The sequence below is a fragment of the Megascapheus bottae genome, chromosome X, assembly GCF_031878675.1.
Source record: "Megascapheus bottae isolate mThoBot1 chromosome X, mThoBot2.hap1, whole genome shotgun sequence".
NCBI lineage: Eukaryota > Metazoa > Chordata > Mammalia > Rodentia > Geomyidae > Megascapheus > Megascapheus bottae.
In genome coordinates, this window is record NC_143547.1 from 8,762,380 (window position 1) to 8,786,804 (window position 24,425).

Consider the following 24,425-nt stretch of genomic DNA (forward strand, 5'->3'; position numbering starts at 1 on the left):
GTCCATTGATAAGCCTTTTAAATGAGGGTTTTTGTTTGCTTACTGTTTTGTCCATTCTGGGGCGTGAGTTCAGGGCCTGGGCACTGTCCCTGAGTAATTTTGCTCAAAGCTAGAGCTCCAGTACTTTGAAGCACAGCTCCATTTACCATTTTCTGGGGGTTAATTGGAGGGGCAGTGTCATGGACTTTCTGGCTTGGGCTGGTTTAGAACTGAGATCCTCAGATATCAGCTAATAGGCACGAACATCTGGCTCAAGTGAATTTTTCTGTTTCAGTTATTTTGCTTTTCTTTGCTAGAATTTTAATTATTTCAGACTTTTCCACAAATTCCTCTTTCATATCCCTCATTGACTTTCCTTATTGCAGTCAACCGTTTAATGGTATTCTCTTTTAAACCATTCAGATATTTGTATCCTTTTTGATGTTGTTGATGTTCTTAAAATGGTTCTTTTGAGTTCTTTAGAATTTCATTCATATTTCTATCATTAGCATCTGCTTTTATGAATTCTTTTGCTTTTGAAGGAGTGTTACTTGTTGTTTTTTACTGTTAATAGTTTTGTTTTTTATATTTTTTGTGTTAATGCATTGAGATTTGCAAGCTTTAAATCTAGAATGGGAATTTGACATGAAAGTGAGCCCTTTTGTATGGCAGCTTAACATGGAATTTAATTTATAGTAAGTAATATCTGTGTATTATTGTTTTTATCCTTCTTTATTTATTAAGATTTTCTTTTATGTCTCTCAGGGAAACTTGACAACTTTTAAGAATTATTGTTCCTTATTAGGGTTATTCCTGGATAGTTTACTGTTTTTATTCCTATTAGGAGTGGGATTTTCCATCCCATTTTCTGGTTGGTTTTGCCTTACATAGGCAAGTTATAAACTATACATATGTTTGGCCTCTTGTAGAATTGCTGATATTTTTTCTAATATCCTAGCCCTTTCTTCTCTTGTCTCTCAGTATTTTCTAGGACTATTCTTCAATGTAAATATTCTTTTTTTGTGTGCCAGTGTTGGGGCTTGAACTCAGGCTCTGGCCATTGAGCTTTGGTTCTCAAGACTAGCAGTCTACCACTTAAGGCACAGTTCTACTTCCAACTTATTTTTTGGTGATTAATTGGAAAAATAATCTCATGAACTTTCCTGAGTGAGCTGGCTTTAAACTGTAATCCTCGAATTGAGATTTCTGGGTAGATAGGAGTACTCACATGAGCCACCAGTACCTAGCTCAGTGTAAATATTTTTAATCTTTAGGTGAGAATACTACTTGAATTGTCTTATTCATCATGATGAGTCCAAATTATTCTAAATGTGTTTATATGTTTGACTAGTTTTTAAAATAATATATTAATGCATATATCTTATCGTTTTGTGACTAAGAAACAAATATCTCATATTTACATAAATCCAAATAGCTGGTTTAGAAACGTTAGCTTAAGGAATTAATCATTTATAGTTTTTGAGGGTCAAGAGTATTTTTCATTCTTTGTGTGTGTTTGCGCACGCGCGTGCACGCTGTTACTGGGCCTTGAAGTCAGGTCCTGGCCTTTTCATTCAAGGCTGGTACTTTAACCACTTGAAGTTTTTGCTCACAAATTTATCTGCCTGGACTGGCTTTGATCTGATGCTCAGATCTTAGCCTCCTGAATAGCTAGGATTATAGGTGTGAGCCACCAGCATAGGTTTAAATATAGCCGATTTTTTTTTACATTTAGGTTTGAACTTAATGAATTAGTTTATAAGTTAACTTACATTACGATGCTTATTTCAATGTAATTGTAGCTATACAAAGTCAATTCTAAGTTGAAATGGTATCAGTTTACTTATAAATAGTAGTATGATTGACATTTTTGTTACTGAATCATTGGAAAATCTTAAGCTGTTCCTCTGTTATTTAAGAAGTTAATGAAAGTAAATTTATGTACTCTCCTTCCATTTCTTAAATTAAGCCTCTAAGAATTTAGAGCTGTTTGGTATAGGACCACTGAACCACTCCCACCTGGATTAGTCTTCCATTTACATTCTGGTATCCTCTTATCTTTGTTGATATGCAGCTGATAAAAGAGAATAGTCAGTATCTTCCCTACAGTCTGTAAAAATTGTACATTTAAAATACAATCTGCTATGGATTTTGAGATATGAATGGAATATATTGCCAAACCACAGTTCACCCTCACTGTATAAATTTAAAGGAAATATTTATCTACTAATGTAGCACAAGACCTCTTGTTTTCTAGAAGAAAAAGTAAATGATTATTACCATTTTAAGCTAATATCTACAGGATATGAGAACTACAAACTGAAGTTTCATTGATTTGTTCTTTTAACTGTTAGTGACTTTACGACCATTAGATCTCAGAGAGTAGCAACTTGAGTCCAATTTGATAGACGTACTCATAGGCTTTAGTTTTGGAATATAGATTGGAGCTATGTTATTTGTAAAATAAATTTCAGAGCTGTAAGGCATTTGGAAGAAAATATAAAACTATTGTCATAGTACTCTTTAGCACTATTAGAAAATTGAAGAGAGGGCAAGGAAAGTAATTCTTACAGAAGCAATGTACCTCATTTTGGTATTGGTTAACTGCTTAAACTTGATTTAGTTAACCTTCTATGTATTGTAAGTGTTGGAGAATAGTTTCTTCCTTTTTTTCTAATTGTATTCTCATAGGATTATGAACAACAGCTGTCCCACAAATGAGTTCCCTCTTGTTAAGGCAGAACCAATTTTGATTGCTATTTTAAATTTTTTGGGAAGATTTGGAATTGTTATGAGAAGTGATGAAATCAAATATATATATTTTTTCCAGGGAGGACATGACTCAGTTTTGAATAGAAATATAAGGTTCCGTGTTAAATTCTTTTCCTTTAAAGGATTATTGCACTAGGAGGTCAGGATTAGAATGCCTTGTTCATAAACACAAGTGTATAAAACTTTAACAGGAACTTAAAGTTGCCTTTATCATCATTAAATGAATCACAATTTTCTTAAATGACTTTTAATATTCTATACTATAACCTAAAAGAACATGTTTCCACGGTGACAGATGACAATAAAAAGTAATTACAGGTTTTCTTGCATTGTTACGTATTTTTATATATTTCATTATTTTCTTTAGAAGAAATTTATATTTTTGGAAAAATATCTTGAATTAAATAGCTCACTGTTAAATGTTACCACAAAGCCTGAGGATTTAGCTCCGTGGTAGAGAATTTGATAAGCATACACAAAACTGTGTTCAATCCTATCACCTCAAAATAATTAAAATTAAAAAAGCTATCATAAAATTTTGCCTTTGGGAACAGAGATCAATTCAACTATAAAATTAGAAAGACAACACTAATTTTTCTCAAGCACATTAATTTAGGACTGTTTGCTAGTATTTTCTATAGCTTTCACCAAATTTTACTTTTCTTACTATATTTATAACACTTGAAAAAAGCACAGACAATACCTCTGAGTTTATAGATATTCACTGTTACTCCTGATTAATCTTCCATTGCTTTCACCCTCCAATTTATAGCTCCCTTGAATATTGGCCTCTGTATGAGGCAGTTATATTTCTAGGTATGCAAATCTTTCATCCCTCTGGGTCTTTTGATTGAAATTCACCAATGGAGAAATTTGGGAATTGACTGAAATGAAAACTTGCTAAAATGAAGGCAGGGAGTGGGGGGAGGGAAATGGGCACAAAAACATAAGAAGGGATATCAATGTGTGAGAATTAATGCACCTTCTATCTGGCGAATATAACTGTAACCCCCTATACATTGAAAAAAAATAGTTAAAACTTTAAAAAAAGATTGTTTGCACAGCTGCTTTCAGGCAGTGACCAAAGTCTCATGGGTAGATGAGTGAATGCAGTCTTGTTGAGCCAAGCTTAGCAGTTTCTTGAGTAGTATTTTACAAAATATAAAATCATTACACATGTTGTGTCTTTGCCCCTTTCCTAATCCCCTCACATTTCTTTCCTCTTTCTTGCTTAGTTTCGTTTCCTGGAAGAGCTGGTTGCTTACATTACCTCGTTACCTTAGAAACTACGTTCATGTCAAACACTTTTTAAATTCTGAAACCTGAACAAACTTATGTATGCCCTTCTTAAAAACTCCTAGTTATGAAATTAGGCTTTTGAGCACTAATTTAATCAGGAGAATTAAGAGAACATTTAGCTCCATTAACTGGTTGCCAATATGAATGTAGTAGTAAATTATGACTTGGACTTTGCAAATGTCATCTAAAAGTTATTTTTTTAATTTTTGCAACCTGCTAAGAAACAAATGTTACAGTAGTTAATTTGTGACTAGAGAAGCAATGCTGCCTCTTTGGAAAACAGTGCTTATATAATTAATAAAAGAAGTGCAACTGTTAACATGTTTCTTCAACATAGTATTAGGTAAGGCATCTCTTTTTAAAAATTCTTTATTTTGGGACCGGGAGTTTGGCCTAGCGGTAGAGTGCTTGCCTAGCATGCACGAAGACCCGGGTTCGATTCCTCGGTACCACATACAGAGGAAAAAAAAGCCAGAAATGGTGCTGAGGCTCAAGTGGTAGAGCTCTAACCTTGAGAAAGTCCAAGGACAGTGCTCAGGCCCTGAACTCAAGCCCACTCGACTGGCCAAAAAAAAAACAAAAACAAATAAAAATTCTTTATTTTACTGTCAGGTGATGCACAGAAGGGTTACAGTTATATTCATCAGGTAGTGAGTACATTAATTCTTGAACATCATTTAGATAAGGCATCACTGTAGACATTTTCCCTCATTCCTTTCTTATCTTTTCAGGCATTTATTATTCCAACCCACTTGTAATAATTCTGGATCCCAGAAAGAGCCAAGTGAATAATTATTCTCTCACATCTTTAGGTTTGATTTTTAGGTGGATCTTACTTGTAATAGGATGATTGTCATAATGGAGAATTTTACTGAGCAGAAAAGAATTATAAGAAATATTAGAAGACATATTTTTGGAGCCTTTTGAGAAAGGCTTGATAATGAAGAACATAAATTTGTATTGTTTGTGCTTCCTTTTCCTTGTTTTTGACGAACTTCCACTGTACTCTTATAACTGATACTAACAGTATTGTGTTGGGTGAAGCTAATTATTGCTCATTTGGGCTGGTGAAATTCTTCTCAGACTTTACGTTTTGGAAAATTTGGAAGTCTTCTAAATATTATTAAAACATGCAATTAGGGACTTATTTGAATAAGCAAAATTACAGTTAGTATGGAGTAGCTTTTTTCTCTCCACAATTTGTTTCACTTACAACATGAGAAATTTGTTTCTTTATGGTCTAGAAATCCATGACAAGTATTTGCTGATTCTTGGGTGTCATTATATATTTCTTAATTGGACATGGTGACTCCTATAACGAAATGGCTACATATGCCACTACATAATCCTAATCATACCTATGTGTGCATATACATATGTGTATATAAGCAATCTCATTATTTTCCTATATCCTCATCAATTATTTACTAAGTAAAAGACAATTCTTTTTTGCATTAGATAATCTTTGATCTGCGAATGTCCATTGCTATTTGAGAGTATGCTAGAAATACAAAATCTTAAATCCTCCCTTGCTCAAAGAAATCAGAATCTAGAGTTTATTTTGATACCCAGATATTTTGTATGCACATAAAATTAAAAAAGCAACAGACAGGGGTGACAGAGATCAAGATGCATTGTACTCATAAAAATGACATGTTGAATTAAAACTCCTTTAACGATACATAAAGATTAAAAACCAAAAATGCAGTAATACAAATGCGAGTACTTTGCACATGTTAAAAATTAGAGAGAGAGAGAGAGAGAGAGAGAGAGAGAGAGAGAGAGAGAGAGAGAGAGGGAGAGAAAGAAAGAGACAGAAACAGAGAGACAGAGAGAGACAGAAACAGAGAGAGGGGATCAGACACTGGTAGCTCAAACTTTTAATCATAGCTACTCAGGAGAAAGAAATCTTAGGATCACAGTTCAAAACCAACCCAAGCACACAAATCTGAGACACTCATGTCCAATTAACCATCGAAAAGCCATAAGTGAAACTGTAGCCAAAGTGGTAAAGAGCTAGCCTTGAGAACAGAATCTCAGGGACAGTGACCAGGCAGGTTATTATAATTATTTTAAAGTTACCTAGTGAACTTTAGAGGGAAAAATAAGATGTTTCAAAATTGTCTATTCCTAGTTTAAGGAGAATTTATATATCAGTTTAGCAAAAAATATTTTGCTATTAATTTAATTGCATGATATTACACTACATATTGAATCTCATATATGAAGCAAATGAATATACAATTGAATATCTCCATATTTAGGAACCCTATCAGAAATAGCTGTTAGTTAAATTAAGATTCTTTTAATTAAGATAATAAATTCTTACATCTGATATAAGACTCACACTCATAGTTTGTTTTAATTTTAGTGTTCAGTGTAACTGATAGTTTAATGATTATGTGCAAAATATATGTTGACTAAAAATTAAGTTGGGCCTAATAATTTAGAACCTGCTCTCAATCATAAAAATGATAAAATATTAAAATGTTTGCCCTTTGTGAAATTATATACTCAATAATGTTGATATTACTTTTTAAAAATGTCTTTATTGTTATTGTAAATGTGATTTGCAAAGGGGTTACAGCTATGTAAGTCAGATAAAGAATGAATCTTTTTGAAAAATGTTACCCCTTCCCTCGCTCTCTCCAAGTTTTTCCCTTCTGTCCTAACCCACAAGTGGTAGAGTTCATTTTCAAAGTAGTGTCTTGTATAACTGCTTCATTTGTTCACCATTTCTATTCCTCCCTTACCATCCCAAAGATAAATAAATGAACAAAAAAGACAAAAGAAAAAGAAAAAGAAAGCAGCAACAAAAAAACCCTTATTTTCATTTCCTGGAATTTATTTCAACAAATATTATTTTAGATTTAGATGCACAGACAAGACCACACTAAGGCTACCAGCACAACCATATTCATTGCAGCACTGTTTACCATATCCAAGATATGGAGTCAACTTAGATGTTCCTCAGTGAACTTATGCATCAAGAAAACCTAGTATGTCTACACACACTACATACACACACACACACACACACACACACACACACACACACACACACACACACACACACACTGGAATTCTACTCATCCACCATAAAGAATAATGTTGTACAATTCATAAGGAAACAGAAAGACTTGGAAAAACTTATATTACGTGAATTAAGCCAGATCCAAAGTCACATATGTTGCATGGTTTTCTTCATTTGCAGTAACTAGAATGTGCCTATAAATTGATAAGTAATAACAATGTATAGTAAAAGAAAAAAAGTACACTGGGATGTGATAAATTATACAGGTCTCTAGGCAATCACACAGAGATCAAAGGAGGATATTCTTAGGAGATGATCACAAAAATGATATTCTTTTGTAGTATGATATTGTTTTATGTAACAGTGGAGGAAGCTTCAAACAGTGTGAACAAAATAGTAGATAAGATTTGTCCATAAGGGCAGGATCATAGTAGATGAATTAAGATCAGGTTTAATAGTTGCTGGACCATTTGTTTCTGCAGTTAATTGTACTCTAGAGTTTTATTTAATGGAAGTTACTTCAGTCTGGACTAGTGAGTTCTGTATGTCTGAGTTGAAAATGTTTGACTGTAACATCAAAAGGCAATTTTTACCTCTGTGTTACTGAAACTGGGTTAATAGACCATAGGTACAGTTCTTAAAATATATGAAATAGCTTATACTTTATAGGTCTTTCCCTTACCTTACTGGGAAAGTAGTAAAGAACATTGCAGCTAGGCACAGAGAAATTAAATGGTCAAAGAAAAGACACGTTTGGAAAAGCTGTGTGTTTCAATAGGCAAAGCTGAAATGGCCAAGAGAAGGTGCCATGCTGGAAGATTAGTTCCAGTCAAAGATGATCTTTCCTTTGACAAAGGGCAATGTTGCTGCAAGTCACCATTCTAAATGTTGAAGGCAAAGAGTTTTTAACAGCACAGGTTCAAACAGAACCTTTAATCATATGCTGGCCTAAAATACTTTCAGTGTCTCATATTCTCCATATTGTCTCCAACTCATGGGTCTTCATTGTTTTCAGTGTATAATATTTTCTTTTTTGTCTAGTTGATACCTATTCATCTCTAGGCTTCAATTATTTCTACACTTTTCCTTGAAAATATACCCTTAATCTTTCTAATTTTATCAAATTCCCTTATTATAGACACTTCTCTGCTTGCTTGATCACGACTGGCACTCTACCACTTGAGTCACACTTTAGTATCACATTTTCCTGGTTAATTTGACATGAGGTAACAGACTTTTCTTTAAATCATGATCCTTTAGGTTTCAGCTTCTTCAGTAACTAGGACTGCAAGAGTCAGCCACTAAATAGCAGCAGAAAAATAATTTGACAATGACTTTTTGGTACACTCCAGATGATTAGACTAGAGGTTTGTAAACAATCCTTTCCAATTCTCCTCCAGTTCTAATTCAGTAGTCTTAGGATCAGAGATTCAAAGTCAAATAAATTTGGCATTACACCTTGCCTCACCAATTAAAAGCTGTGGAAAACTGTATGTTCCCTAAATCTCGTTTTCCTTATCTGCAAAATCAAGATATATAATTCATAGTATTATTTTAATGATTAAATGAGAAAATATGTGTAAAGTGTATACTTTTAGTGAGTGTCCCACGATGAACATGCATAATAAATGGACATTTATATGGAAACAACAGCAAATTATTTAAAGTTTAGTCATTTCTAAAATAAATCAGGACACAGTAATTGAGAAAAGATCTAGAAAAAAATTGACACTTCTATTTTATTCTCTTGAGAATCCTTTGAAAACTAGTTGTGTATTGTTTGTTGTAGCAGAACTGCTTATTTGTAGGTGGACAACTATAAAAGATGGTATTGAAGAATATAAAGAGTTTCTCAGGTCAGCATGTATTATACTGGTTTCAGTGTTAACTAAAAAATCTCTTTGCAGGTTTTTCCTTTCACCCATTTTAATGCAGCTTCAGACCAAGGAACAGTTGTGTACTTGCCACTATATTTCATTAGAATACAGTAATTTGGAGTTTGTTTATTGTAACTTTAAATACGTTTTTTCTTTCCTCTGATGTTGAAAAGTATTATTTTATTAGCCTTTGTTCTATATTATTGTTTCTTCATATTAAAATTCTATATTTATATCTCCAGTTACCCTGTTCTTTTTGCAAAATTACAATCTACTTTATTAAAGGAGTAGCCATTTTTTCAGGATTTCTATGGTATGATGTCATCAAAACAGATAAGATTTCAGATTCTCTGGGACTAGGAATTAATTATTGTTTTCTAGTCAGTTACTGTGTACACTTAGAGGGTTACCTAATTTCATAAAGTCTTAGTTCCTTTACATGTAAAGTTAATAATAGTCTTGTTGGAGTTATTTGACATCTCCCAATCTACTCTATTCTAAACAACACTAGCTAATCTGAACATATTATTCTATACACATAGCCTTCACTACTCTGGTCCCAGCGAGATATCTAGATTTTATTGCCATCAATCTGATATTACTATGGCTAAAATCACTAACAAGCTCTTTAATATTCAGTCTTAGTCTTTCTTTCATTGAAGTACTGGACTGCATTTAAAATTTGTCTGTCAAGCATCAGTACTGACACCAAAAAGTAATAAAATAAAATAAAATGCTAAAACTTCCACTTTGTTCTATGGCACCATGATTAATATTGAGTGTTAAGTATTTAGCCCATTGTAATGGTAGTACCCTACATTTGTTTATTCCATAGACCTCAAGTCATTAGACAGTCCCCCATCTTTTTATAGTCATAATATACGTGGTTCTACACCATTTTCATTTTCTCTCCTTCCTTTCCAATAAGGATAAATGATTTTTTTCTATATAAATTGTTCTGAATCTTTCCTAGCATTTTAAAGAAAGAAAAAATCGCAGTGCTGTATATTTCTGGTGTCCTCTTACTGCTCTCTTTTGTATAGCCAGAGTACTTTGAAGACTTTTCAACTAATTTAATGCTGGCTTATTGCCATCACTGGAAAAACAATTCTTTGGAATACCAGCGGTGACCTCCATGTCACTATAGACAATGATATAATTTCAGCCCTCATCAATAGGCACATAATGATAGAGAATGAATGAAAAATAATATTAAGAAACTACAAATTAACTTAAATTACTTTGGTGAAGTTTGGGAATACATTACAAAAATGGAAAGTGTGTGTCCTAATACTAGATGTTGTGAGGAAGTAGGCTGCTTTTAAGAAAGACTTAAGACAGAAACTCTTTTTTTTCATTTTATTTTTTATTATTAAGGTAATGTATAGAGGGGTTACAGTTACATTCACCAGATAGTAGGTGCATCTTTTCTCACACATTGATACCCCTTTCATGTTTTTGTCCCCATTTCCCTCCCCCCACCCCCTCCCAATCATCTTGTCTCCCCCCTTCATTTTCCTATTTCAAATAAACAAATAAACATATATTACTATATACCAGGTAACAAAGTCAGATACAGTAATAATATGAGATTAACCAAAGGGCAACGAAAGAGAAGAGAAATAACATAGTACATTAAGAACAACAGTCATACAAGGTAAATCTCTTGTTTACATATATTAGAGATCCTATCATTTAGTCTCATTCTATATGATCTTATGTGTCTAGGTTTTGCACTATTGTAATCCTCTGCTAGATGTGAACTAGATGTGTATTAGAGTCCTAGATATGTACTAATTATTACAAAAGAGGGAAACCACTTAGCCTATGTTCCTTTGGGTCTGACTTACTTCACTTAATATGATTTTTCCCCCAAGTCTTTCCATTTCCTTACAAATGGGGCAATGCATAGAATTCCATTGTGTATAAGTACCATTCTTGATGGTTATATACTGTCTTACAAGACTTTGGTCCTTTGGCATGTTTGTTCTAATATGATCTCCTTTTTTGCTACTTGCTTATAATTTCTACCCCCTCATAGTGTTAGCTAGGGTATTGCTCTTAAAACCTCATGCCTCCCTCCATGATATAATCAATACCGTTTAAAGGAATACATTTCTGGTGAAGAAATAAAAGTCAAGGACTTGGGGTATATTGACAGATTGTGAACACAAGATAGAATCCATCAAATGAAGGTATTCAAAAATTTTTTAAAATGATATCAGAGTTTGACTGTAGTAGAAGTTACTGGATATGAATTGATTGATATATAGAGCCGGTATGATTTTTAAATTATTGAATTATAGCTAAAGTGATAAAAGATGGGGTTTTCCAATATGGGAAGGTAGATTATTTAGTCTTATATAAGAAAGGAGGTTAAGGAGAAACAATGTGATGCAGTTCAGTCTGAAAGTAGGGAAAACCTCCTGTTAGCATATTTTCTGATCCATCGTTCTGATCATTTTGCAAAGAGAACTACTGAAAAGTAAAGTGTAAGGATTTTCAGTAGTTGCTGAAGAAAATTCAAATAGAACCCTGACAACTAGGAATAATAATAATTTCTTGGCTATAGTCCACACATTGAGACAAAATAGATGACTGGGCTGACAGAAAGTCAAAATGGGCTTAATTTGCTACATGCTAGGAGTTAATTCCTTTACCTCTGTCCACCCGTTTAATTAGATCAACTGTATTTTTTCCCATTCTTATCTTCCATGCTTTTATTTTGTAGGTCTTGATGACTGTTTACAGCAGTATATTAAGAACTTTGAGCGAGAGAAGATCAGTGGAGACCAGCTACTTCGCATTACACATCAGGAGCTAGAGGATCTTGGCGTCAGCCGCATTGGCCATCAGGAACTGATCTTGGAAGCAGTTGACCTTCTGTGTGCACTGGTAAGGTCATGAAACTAGGAGAAAGAGAAACCGTCTACTCTTGCGCTGTTTTATCTTATTTGCTACAACTTTTCTTTCTCATCTATTAATAAGTTAAATGCCAATAAGGAAAAAAAATCTAATTCCAAGCCAATCAAATGTAGTGCTTGCCTGGTTCTTTAAGATTGTTATACTAGTGCTAAATGACAGAGAAACTATTGATTTTATTTATCCATTGATTACGTTAGAGCTTACCAAGGCAGGTTTTTGCAGCAACATTTTAAATATAAGATTGTATACAATCAGCTGTAAGGTCCAATTCCTCTAAAATTTTTGACTTAGTAAGTCAAGAATACCAAATATAGCCAGGTACTGGAAGATTGTGCCTGTAATCTTAGCTATTCAAGAGGCTTTGATCAGCCAGCTCAGGCAGGAAAGTCCATGAGACTATCTCCAATTAACCACGAAGAAACTAGAAGTGGAAGTATGGCTCAACTGGTAGAATGGTAGGATTGAGCTAAAAAGCTCAGAGATGATGCAGCTCTGAGTTTAAGACACGGGAATGGCACACATAAAGGGGCTAGAGGTATAACTCAAGTGTGAGGCCCTGAGTTCAGATCCCAGCACTGCACTGCTTAATAACCAAAAATTATGTCAAGTGCAACTAATCTTACTTTAGAAGACTTCTTAAAATAATGAACTTATTTTAATGTTTCATACATCCAGCAAAATTAAATATTGCACATTTTATTATATATAGTTACATTCTTAAGTTACAGAGCAATTCATAGTAAAAAAAAATGCCAAAATAAGCCTTCTCCAAGAATCTGATAGTACATTAGACGTTCTAAGAAGAATAAGATACTTTTTCTAGGAGAGATTGGATGATGCTAACCTAAGAAGTTAATCTGATTATTTTTTAAATATGAGCGAAAGCTACATGGAGAAAAAATGAGATCTCTAATGAGATTATTGAGTTTGAATCTTTTTTCATATATTTTTATTGTAATTAATAGAAGGGTTACATTATATTCACCAGATAGAAGGTGCATTACTTCACATACATTGATACCCTTTCTCATGTCTTGATCCCTATTTCCCACCTCTCACCCCCACCCCTCATCTTGTTTTCCCCCTTCCCTATCTTATTTCAAATAACCAAATAAGCATATATCCGATATATCAGATAACAAGGTAAAATACTGTAACAGTATGAGATAACCAAGGGACAACAAAAGAGATGAGAGATAACATAGTACATTAAGGACAACAATCACTCATTATATGGCTTTTGTTTCTATATCCCGGAGGTCCTTTCATTTAGCATCATACTATATAGCCTTATGTATCTAGGTTTTGTTCTATTGTAAATCTCTGCAAGGAGAGCCCAAGGTTTCTACTGATTATGACATGGAGCCTATGTTCCTTTGAGTCTGGCTTACTACACTTAATATAATTTTTTCTAAGTTTGAGTTTGAATCTTTTGTGTCTATTAGTGTGACGCTTTTTGGACAAATAATTTCACTACCATAGCTATTTTACTTAAAGTGGAAATAACTGTCTCTTGGTTGTAAAATGAGAAGTAAATGGGAATTGTTTTGCATAGAGTTAAAGTCAGTCCCTTTGGACATTGTATATGTTTGAAAAATGGTATTATTGAAATGATAATTACTAATGTGAAATGAGTTAATTAAATGAATTTTCAGTCAAGATCAATTAGTATACTAAATACTGTCTTGTCAGATGTAGATAGTACCTAGTTCCTGCCCTCTTGAAAAACTTGTTGAAGAGGATGACAAGCAAACAATCCTAATACTGCAGTTGTTCAAATAGAATGGAAATATGAGCAAAATATGAGAATGAAGAAAAGAAGATAACTACTTTTTTAAGATAGATGTTTACATATTGTCAAATAAATATTTATGCAGCCAAGTGGATATTGTACCTGTGTTTAGTATGTAGAGGTAAAGGGGAAAAAAACTTCAGATAAAACAATATATATGAGCACACTAAGTAAATAGCATTCATAGTGAGTTTTTTAAATGATAAGCTATTTGATATGAGAAAAGTCAGTGGGAAATAGTGGAAGAAATTATACTTTAAAGATAATATGTGACCAGACTATAAAAGACCTTATTTTTATTGCAAGTATGAGCATTAAAGAAACCTCCAAAATGATCAAATACTTGTTTTGAGTGAGTTAAATGGTGGTAGTACAAAAAATAAGATATGGACATAAACTGAAACCAAAGTATCTGAAACAATTTTTATAAGCAATCAGGAGGATCTAAAACGCGGAGGATCCAAAACTAAACATATGTAACAGGATTAGAGAAGATCTGATGACTATAACGTGAAGTAAAGGAAAGAGAAAGAATATGTTTGTACCTACAGAAATAAATTAGATGATTTAACAGTAATGAAGATAGGCAATAGCAGCAGGAATAGATTAGTGGGAACCTAAATTGAGTTTAGAATATATTGAATTTGAGATATCTTTGGTCATAAAGAAATATACTGTCAGACAACAAAATATGAAACTGAGAAGTATCTGAAGCCTCAGATTTGGAAATACATAAGGATTAAACTCATAAAAAGAGAAGTGGTTATCAGAGGAGGCCTATAGCATATGGAAAGAAAAGGGTACAATTTGACACAGGTAAAGAAAAGAAAGTGCTCATAAAAAGACAACTATGAAAGTACATTTATGAGTATTTATCAGCTCAATGATATTTTCTTCTACTAAACTAAAAGTATTTAAAAATGTTTATTCTATTGGCCACCTAATATGTAGCACAAGACTTGTAAAATTTAATTATCCACTAGTACTTTTTGTTTGTTTGTTTATATTAATGGGAATCATCAATTTTGTCATTTATTTTTCACCTGATAGTTTGGGGATCATTTTTATTTCCCTATTCCTGGAATAAATATGTACAGCTAGAATGATACTTGCACTGTATCTTAATTAGATTGATGAAATCATGTATGAAATAGAAGACAGTATTCAAGATAATATATGGGTCCACAGTATGGTTTAATTTACTAATCTTCAAATTCAAATCAAAATGGCCCTGATTATGCATTATAATGAATTGGAGATAGGCACATGATAGAGAATTCCCTATTTACCTCATCTAAAACATAACTTGTTGCTAGGTGGTGGTGGCTCACAGATGTAATCCTAGCTACTCAGGAGGCTGAAATCTGAGGATCATGGCTCAAATCCAGCCAGGACAGAAAAGTGTGAGACTCTTATCTTCATTAAACTATTTAGAAAAGGCTGGAATTGGCTCTGGGGGCTCAAGTGGTAGAACGCTAGTCCTAAGCAAGAGAGGCTTAGGAACAGAGCCCAGGCCCTGAGTTCCAACTCTAGGATAGGCAAAAAAGGTAACTTGTTCAGCACAGTGGTACTTGCCAGTAATCATGTTTACTCAGAAAACAGATATAAGAAGGACTGAGGTTTGTTGCTACTTTGGGCAAAATTTAATGTGATCTCTCTATTTCAATAAATATGCTGATTATGGTAGTACCCATCTATGATTCCAGGTATGTGAGAAGAATTGAAAGGAGGATAGTGGTACAGGTCAGTCCCAAGCAAAAACTTAAGACCATGTCCCAAAATTAACAAAAGCAAGAAAAAAAAGCGGGTGTGGGTATAGCTGAAATGATAAAGTACCTGAATTAAGTATGAGTTTGAAGCCTAGTCTTGCTAAGGAATACAGAACAATACTGAGTATTTCAGTGCTTGAAGTCAAGAATATCTTATCTGATAAGCAAGGTTCCTCAATAAACAAACCACTCATGTTGTAAAGACTCTTACACTGCCAGTTTGAGAAGGAATTATTGATGTTGTTATATGTAGATAGTCTACACTTGTAGGCTTTGAAGTTCAGCAACTTTGTACAAGGCTCTGCTGACCTAAACCTACTTTAAAGTATGATATCCAAGATATATATGTAGACCATTTCTAAGTTTAAGCCGTGGAACTGTGGTCAATCTTATCATATACTGAGCTTTAATGCCTCTACAATTCTAGGTTTAAGAAATATAATGTTGCCTCATTTGAATACTTCATTATGGGGATGAACTGTCCTGGTAAGAATTGAAATTAAAAATGCTAAATCCTTAGTGCCGGGAGTTTGGCCTAGTGGTTAAAAGTACTTGCCTAGCATGCGCGAAGACCCGGGTTCGATTCCTTGGTACCACATACATTAAAAAAAAGCTGGAAGTGGTGCTGAGGCTAAAGTGGTAGAGCTCTAGCCTTGAGAAAGTCCAAGGACAGTGCTCAGGCCCTGAGCTCAAGCCCAGGACTGGCCAAAAAAAATGCTAAATCCTTTAGATTTTCTGCATATATTCAGCAATCAATTGGTAATGTACCTCAAAGAGTCAAATATTTAATTTTGTTTTTGCCCTTCTCTAGTGGTTACACATCAGCAAGTCAAAAGTGCAGATGTAAAAAAAAAGCCAGTTGTTGGGGGCTCACACCTGTATTTTTAGCTACACAGGAGGCTGAGAACTGAGGATTATGGTTGAAAGTCAGTTGTCCCAGAGACTCATATCTCCAATTCACCACAAAATGCCAGAAGTGGAGCTATGGTTCAAGTGGTTGAGCACTAGCTTTAAGCAAAAGAACTCAAGCCCAGGCCTCGAGTTCACGCCCTAGTACTGGCACATGTGCATGCATGCGCACACACATACACACACACACACACACACACATTTACACACATAGTGCAGATATCTTCTCCTTTAAGGAACACATGTTTTCCTAGAGAATCTAAAGCAAATTCCAAGCTGAGAATTCTGATTTACTTCCACATGCTATCATAAATGCAGGACACAAGATGCCTCATCAGTAAGCTGAGTTTACTAGGAGTTCTACTGTTAAGAATGGGAACTTGTCTTTGTCTTTCTAGTTTGTACTAGCCCTTCTTTTTCCTTCTATCCACAGTATGTATGTATATCTTCTTTCAACAATCATTTATTCATGCTCAAACAATGCCAACAATGGGAAATGTAAAGATGAAAAAGACATAGTCTGTACTCCCAAGATATAAATTCCACAAAGGAAAACAACATTTGTTAAGAGACAACAGAGACTTAAAAAGAAAATCTCAGAGAAGGAAAGCCAGGATCACTGCTGAGACATGTGATAGAGGTGACATTTGCATTGGCCTTGCTTCAGGATGAGTAGATATTTGCTGGGCAAAAATGTTGGCAAAATGTGATGTAAGAAGTTGAAATTTAACCTGTAAACACAAATTGTGAAAGAGTATGAAGTGATCAGAGGAAAATAATACTGATGTAGAGGAACACCCGAGGCTCACACTTGAAATCCTGAGATCTGAGGATCAAGTTCAAAGCCAGCTCAGGCACAAAAGTCCGTGAGACACTTTTTAGCTCCAATTAACCACCAGAAAACCAGAAGTGGCACTATGGCTCAAAGTGGTAGAACATTAGCCTTGAGCAAAAGAGCTCAGGAACAGTGCCCAGGCCAGAGTTCAAGCCCCATGACTGACCAAAAAATACTGATGTCATTATCGTAGAAAGTGATGAGAAGAAGGGCTACAGAATTTTTGCTCATGGTCCTCAAATTCACAGTGTGCACTTCTAAGGAAGGTACCTTTGTCTAAGTAATAGGAGTTTTTTTCCCCTGCTTTTGAAGTACAATGCTGAGCTCATAGAGGATGTTAATATTACTGAATGAAACTCTTAACTTTTCTTTAGAGAACTATAATTTCTTTTCTTACCTGCACAGGCTTTGACTCTCATCCTAGTGTAAGAAAGACAGAAAAATTACCGAATTTCTTTTGTTTCTTTTAAGCTATGCTATATTTTTATCTGCCTTGTCTCGAAGTTAGTCCTTGTAGGGAATAAATGTTATGGCACCTGATAAAAACTGAAGGCTTATTTAGTCTTTTGCACATTCATCAGCATGTATTTATTAAGATATATATATATATGTATAGTTTGTATCATGTTATTCCAGAAAGCAGTTCTGATATAAAAGTGTGTTAATTCTTTAAATCTGTGATGCTATTATTTAATATACATAGTGAATAAGGAATATTGACTGGAAGAGTAAAATCATCAATGAAGTATATAGAGTTTAATATATAGCTCTTATTTTGTGTTTGGCACTATACCTTTTATTTACATTATTGACATTATGCATGATAATGGATAGAGATATTTGGAATTTTTAGGCTTTATTCCTTTACAATATAATTACTTACTTTTTATCCATTTCAAAATGATTTGTTTTCAGCAAAATGTATTAAAACAAGCCTTTTATGACTCACTCACATTTATATAAAGAAAAATATCATAGCCTCTGCCACATGATGCATTCCAATTGAACTTAGAGTACAATGACACTATCGCTATAATATATGTACTGTTAGTACCAGATATTTTGGTTAAGTGTATGGTGAGAATTTGATACCAGTAAGAATTTAGCCAGCTTTATTTCCCTCAATATTGTATGTATTCCTTATTTTTTCTTTCATGTATATGCTACATATATGTGTACTGCTTTTTCAAAAATAAAAGCTGGTGCCAATTCATAAAGTTTGATTATGCTGAATCAGTTCTAAATTGTGGCTGGTTCCTGGCATACATGTTAGTGGTTAAGTATATGCATACATAGGTAATGGGTAGGACAAAGAAAGCAGATATGTACACTTCTACTTTAGGTTTTGTTTTCCTGAGAAAGACTTTTCTGCACCAGTAGTAATATTCAATTTTCCCTTGCATGTCAATTAAAAAGCAAAATGTGAAATGGAGAAAAAAGCATGTTTTAAAGCTAAGACAGCACTTTTCATCTCCATACTCCTAGCCAAAAGCCAAAAGGGTATTTCATGAAATGCAATTTACTGATGACTTTGCAAGTCAAAACACAGTATCTACTTTTCATGAAAGAAAAAGAAAGAATTTTTGTTGGCAGTACTTCTTTTAATAAACCTAAAATTCTCAGCAAAGAAGAATCAGATATTTATTGCTATTAAATTTTCAGTGCTAGCAAGTATAATATAACTTGGTATTTATGTTTATAAATCAAAACTTTACTTTCTTCTCTCCCTTTTTCCCACTAAGTTCTCTCTTGTTTTGCCGGTCCTGGGGCTTGAACTCAGGGCCTGAGCACTGTCATTGGGCATTTTTTTTCTCAAGGATAGAGCTCTACCACTTGAGCCACAGCAACACACTGGCTTTTTTCTATTTATATGGTACAGAAGAATTGAACCTGGGCCTTCATGCATGTTAGGCAAGCACCCTTACCATTAGGCCAAACTCCTGGCCAAGTTCTCTTTTCTTAAATTAACATTGGAAAGTAATCCATTAAATTTCATATAAAGTGTGTTCCCAGTGATTGTTCACTTAGTAAGAACACTAACTACATCGGACCTTTCTTCCCTGTTTCATTATTTACTTCCACTTTGCCCCCGGTGTCACTACCATACTCCTAATATAAGTAGGATATTGATACTGAAATATGTAGTCCAGGCTTCCCCCTGTATGTTTCCTGGTGATTTATAGTCGTTTTCTAAATTCTGATCTGTGTTATTCATGGTTTACTTAAACTACGTGGTTTGCCTAATGCCCTCAATGTGAAAGGAAGGTAAGGCAAACACAAATGCTACTATTTGAGAATGTCAGTTTTCTGTGCTTTTAATTTTACATAGACAATAATATGTGCTAAAGTTCAGTATATATGACCAAGGTCATTTATCATATTATCTAGCCTTTCTTAGAGGTGTTTCACACTACCAATTGACTGCTTTACGTTTTAATGGTAACTTATAAAAAGCTTTCCCTAATTTGTGAGAAAATTACTATCATTTCCTATTTGAAAATAGAAAAGGGCTTGTTGTTTATGTTTACACATATAACCTTTTCTGTATTAATGAGTAGACAAAATATTTAAATTACTAAGGAAAATTACTAGAAATTGAAAAGTGAGAACAAGAAAAGGAAGAAAAGAGATATACTGACCAAAAAAAAAGACACTATGGTTGTTTTGGCTATGCTTCACAATTGACTATGAGCAAATACACTCATAAAAAATTAAAGGCAAGCTCAATTTCAGAGTCTGAATTAAAAAATGGAAGGATTAGTGCCTCTGAGAAAGTAGTCATTCCTGATACATATTATAAAAGAAACATGAGTATTCATATAGAGGTCACAAAAAGTATATATTATTTTCTTCTTTTTGCATTTTAATATTGAGTTACATTTATTTCCCTTTCTTTGTGGAGGGAGAACTTTTCCTATTATCTATATTCATGATCACTCATACACCTGTATGAGTAATTGTTTGTTCACTAGTAAATTAACATATGTTCATCCATGGTGAGCAAATATAATCATATTACTCAATGTATTTATGCAAAAATGGAAGTAGGAAAAGAAAATTTGAGGGGACCAGTCAGTTGGGTTGGGATACGTGGAGGGGAATGATTGAAGGAATGACACTGATCAAGGTGCGTTGTACAAATGATTGACTTGAAACTCCTTTGTACAACTATTTAAAGATAATTTTTAAGTAAACTACTGAATTCTTTATTTCTCAGGTATCATACTTCCAAGATACAATATATGCATGTAACACATTTTATTATCTTTTATTTGTCTGACAGTTCCCCAAACCTTCATGTAACTGTGAGCTCAACAAAGTGATAAATCTCATTTTACTAATTTGTAGCTCTAATACTAGTTCCACTGACAATGTGTAGTAAAGTACTTAGTAAATACTTGAATGAATGAATAAAATATTGACTGTTAAACACATTTATTATATCTTTTTTATAACACAGAATTATGGCTTGGAAACAGAAAATCTCAAAACTCTTTCACACAAGTTGAATGCATCTGCCAAAAATCTACAGAATTTCATAACAGGAAGGAGGCGGAGTGGCCATTATGATGGGAGGACCAGCCGGAAATTGCCAAATGACTTTCTGACCTCAGTTGTGGACCTGATTGGAGCAGCCAAGAGTCTGCTTGCCTGGTTAGACAGGTAAAAATTTTCCACCTGTTTCCCAAGTAATCCTTCCTTACACATCAATTAGAATATTAAATTATTTCATGTTTTTTGTGAAGTGACTGGACAGGTAGAGGAATACCAAGAAATGAATATGTGGTAATGATTAATAATAGCATAGGGATATCATCAAGTAGATACTAATATTTTCAATTTTTTTTCCAATAAATTTGTAACCAGTCATTAATTCCTCTCTTACAATGATAAAATATTTATGCTCTATTGTAAGTAAAGTACTTATTTGTTTACCATAACAAAATTTATAGTGTCACTTTACTGACTTATTTTTTTATTTTTAATTTCTTGCCAGTCCTGGGACTGGAGATCAGGGCCTGAACACTGTCCTTGGACTTTCTCAAGGGTAGAGCTCTACCTCATGGGCCACAGCACCACTTCTGACTTTTTTTCTATATATGTGGTACCAAGGAATCAAACACGGGTCTTCGTGCATGCTAGGCAAGCAGTCTACCACTAGGCCAAACTCCCTGCCCCCTGACTTTATTTTTTATTTGCTGGTCATATCAAGAAAGTCACCACTAGTATTAAACATATTTTAAAAAATAATTAGGAACTAACAATTTCCTAGTATGCATTGTATGTCTTTTTTCCTTCGCCTTTATAGATTTATCTTGTAATTTTAAAATAATATGAAAATTTACAGTATAAAATGAAAATGAGTAGATTAAAATTTGGAAATTATAATGGAAAGCCAACTGTACTCATATATATATATACATATATAATATTTAAGTAGGTATAAAAAGCAATTGTTAACAAAGCATTTTATTAATAAGCTTGCTACTTTCAGTTCTGAATTTTTCATAAGGGATATGTAGTATGTTTTAATGGTAGATAATCTAATTGGAAAGTATTTTCCCTCTCATAAGGATCTTTGTTAGTATACCATTTTTTCAGAACTCAAAGGGTAAACCAATGCAACAGTGATACTCACAAGACACTATGTTGGAAATGAATTGCAATTGAGGGGGGTTGGGGGGAAGGAAAAAAATGAGAGTAGTAACAATATATGTCCTCATTTCATTACTTATGTAACTGTAACCCCTCTGTATATCACTTTTACAACAAAATAAATTAAAAAAATAAAACATTAAATGTAAATAGGATGAACCGACATCTACACACACAAAAAAACAATATTACATTTTGTTATTTTGAATACAGGAAATTTTACACAAATGGGTAAGGAGGGGTAAGCATGTGCAGTTATTATATTCATTATACATTTAAAAAAATGAAATATACCCTTAGCCTAATTTTGATTATGTTCTAAAAACTAAGTGCCAGTGATGTATATAGATTCCTTTCTTGGACACTTGTTTGTTAAACATGTTATTTGAAATATAACGTAAAAATCAATGTTAATAAATTCTTGAATTAAAAAAAAGAATGAGAAGCAAAATACTACTAGATACAAAGAATAACCTGAAATTAAGATTGGCCAATTCTAGATAAAAAAATTGAAATATATAACTGGACAATAGGGACGGGAAAGAAGAAATGGGATATACCAATAGAAGGGGCATTGATGCATTATACTAATCATATAATATGGAGTCTTATATTGCAACTAAAATATTTTTTGTTTTGCAATTTTTTTGTTTTATTTTTTATTGTCAGAGTAATGTATAGAGGGGTTAAAGTTACAATCTACAGATAGTCGGTGCATCACTTCTCACACATTGATACTCCTCATGTTTTTGTCCCCATTTCCCTCCTTCCACCCTCTGTCAATAATCTCTAAAATATTTGATACAGAGTGTGAGATTGGTTAGAAAGGATGGTAAAGATATATGGAAATGCAGCAATTATTTCTGATATATAACTAAGATAAGTATATTTAATATAACTAGTATTTCTATATAACTAATGTAAGCTAATAAAATAGTTTTGTGTTTTTTAAGTGGAAATTAAAATAATTTTGCAATTTTATGCTGTCTAATTTTCATAAACAGCACACAATATGAAATGATGGCTCCAAATACAAATTTAAACACTAAGCTGTACACTGACAGCCTTTTGCTGATTAATGGACAGCATGTTTCTTAAACATTAAGCATAATTAAACTTTCATTATAGTTATCTTGAACTGATCAATTATTAAAGTAATAACATTTTGAAAATATGCAATCTAAATCTTATTACCAATTGTCAGTAACTAAAATGTTCCTTAATCTTTAAGTATAAAGCATTTTTATTTCAGAAGGCTTATTAATAAGAAAGCTTAAAAAACAAATCACTTTATTTAAATCATTTTTTTCCTAACACCAGTACATTATACATTGCTCATTATAAATTATACATTATACATTAATGCTGGTATTTAGTAAATTCCATTGTTTTCTTTTTGCTGTAGTCTTACATAAATGGAGTAATTAAAATGATTTTATTTTTAGTAGCAGATTTAATATTCATAAAATTCCATAAATGGTTTTTAACACTGGTAGCCCTTGAGACTTATTGTAATATTACTTTTATGGTAGCATTATTTTATATCTAATACAATGCTACTGGAAAAACTCAAGTTCAATACACATATAAAAGCATGTACAGTGCATGGGCATATGCAGAAACGCACTACCATTTACCTATTAAGTCAATCATTGGTTCTTTGTTTTTATTTAATAGGAAAAAATAATGTGACAAAAAAGTCTGAAAGAATTAATTTACGTCATCTATTTGGCTTTCATTGATGCAAAGGTTCTCACCATCCACATTATGTTATACCATATAACATATAACAATGTTCAGTTAAATCAAAGACCATTTGACACTATTACCATGAAAATGAAGTAAGTACTTAATAGAAAATGAAACAAAAATTATAACTTTAAAGTCTTCTATTGAAGATTTTATAAATTGAAGAAGGAAGCAGACTATTTTTGTGATCTTTTAAAGAAAGTTCAGCTCCAGGCTGGCTAGCCTTTATGAAGATGGTGCTTTAATAGCTTATTTTAAAAAAAAAAGGGTGGGGGAAGTGCACCACAGGAGAAAAACTCAACAGAAAGGGAAAAAAAATCTTGGGTAAGAAAATATATTTACACTTTATTGTAAAGACAATGAAGAGCTTCTCATGGTCTTTTTTGTGTGTTCAAATCTGTGAATTTCAAAGATTACATGGACTACTATGTTGGAAAAATTCTGTGATTTAAGGGTATAAAAAGAGAAGTCAATTAGGAAGCTTTTTAAGAAATCAAAAATACTTGGGCCAGTTAATATGATTTTTTCTAAGTCTTTCCATTTCCTAACATATGGGGCGATTTCCACAGAGGTTGTACAAGATGACATTTCTACTAAGAGTATCAAAGGTTTTTTTCCAGATTTTTTCATATATTTTTATTGTAATTAATAGAAGGGTTACATTATATTCACCAGATAGAAGGTGCATTATTTCACATACATTGATTCCCTTTCTCATGTCTTGGTCCCCATTTCCCTCCCTCCGATCCCCACCTCTCATCTTGTTTTCCCCCCTTCCCTACCCAATTTCAAATAACCAAATACAAATATATCCGATATATCAGATAAC

General features: G+C 33.2%; 1 protein-coding gene across 5 annotated transcripts in view; it reads left to right on the plus strand.

The window, feature by feature from the left end:
- Nucleotides 1–24,425, plus strand: part of Cnksr2 (connector enhancer of kinase suppressor of Ras 2) — a 239,510-nt gene that overhangs the window by 24,157 nt on the left and 190,928 nt on the right. For all 5 annotated transcript variants that reach the window (XM_090326745.1, XM_090326749.1, XM_090326748.1 and 2 more), the window contains exons 2-3: nucleotides 11,693–11,856; nucleotides 20,652–20,854. In XM_090326745.1, the coding sequence (XP_090182871.1) occupies nucleotides 11,693–11,856; nucleotides 20,652–20,854 (367 nt within the window). The remainder of the gene's footprint in view (nucleotides 1–11,692; nucleotides 11,857–20,651; nucleotides 20,855–24,425) is intronic.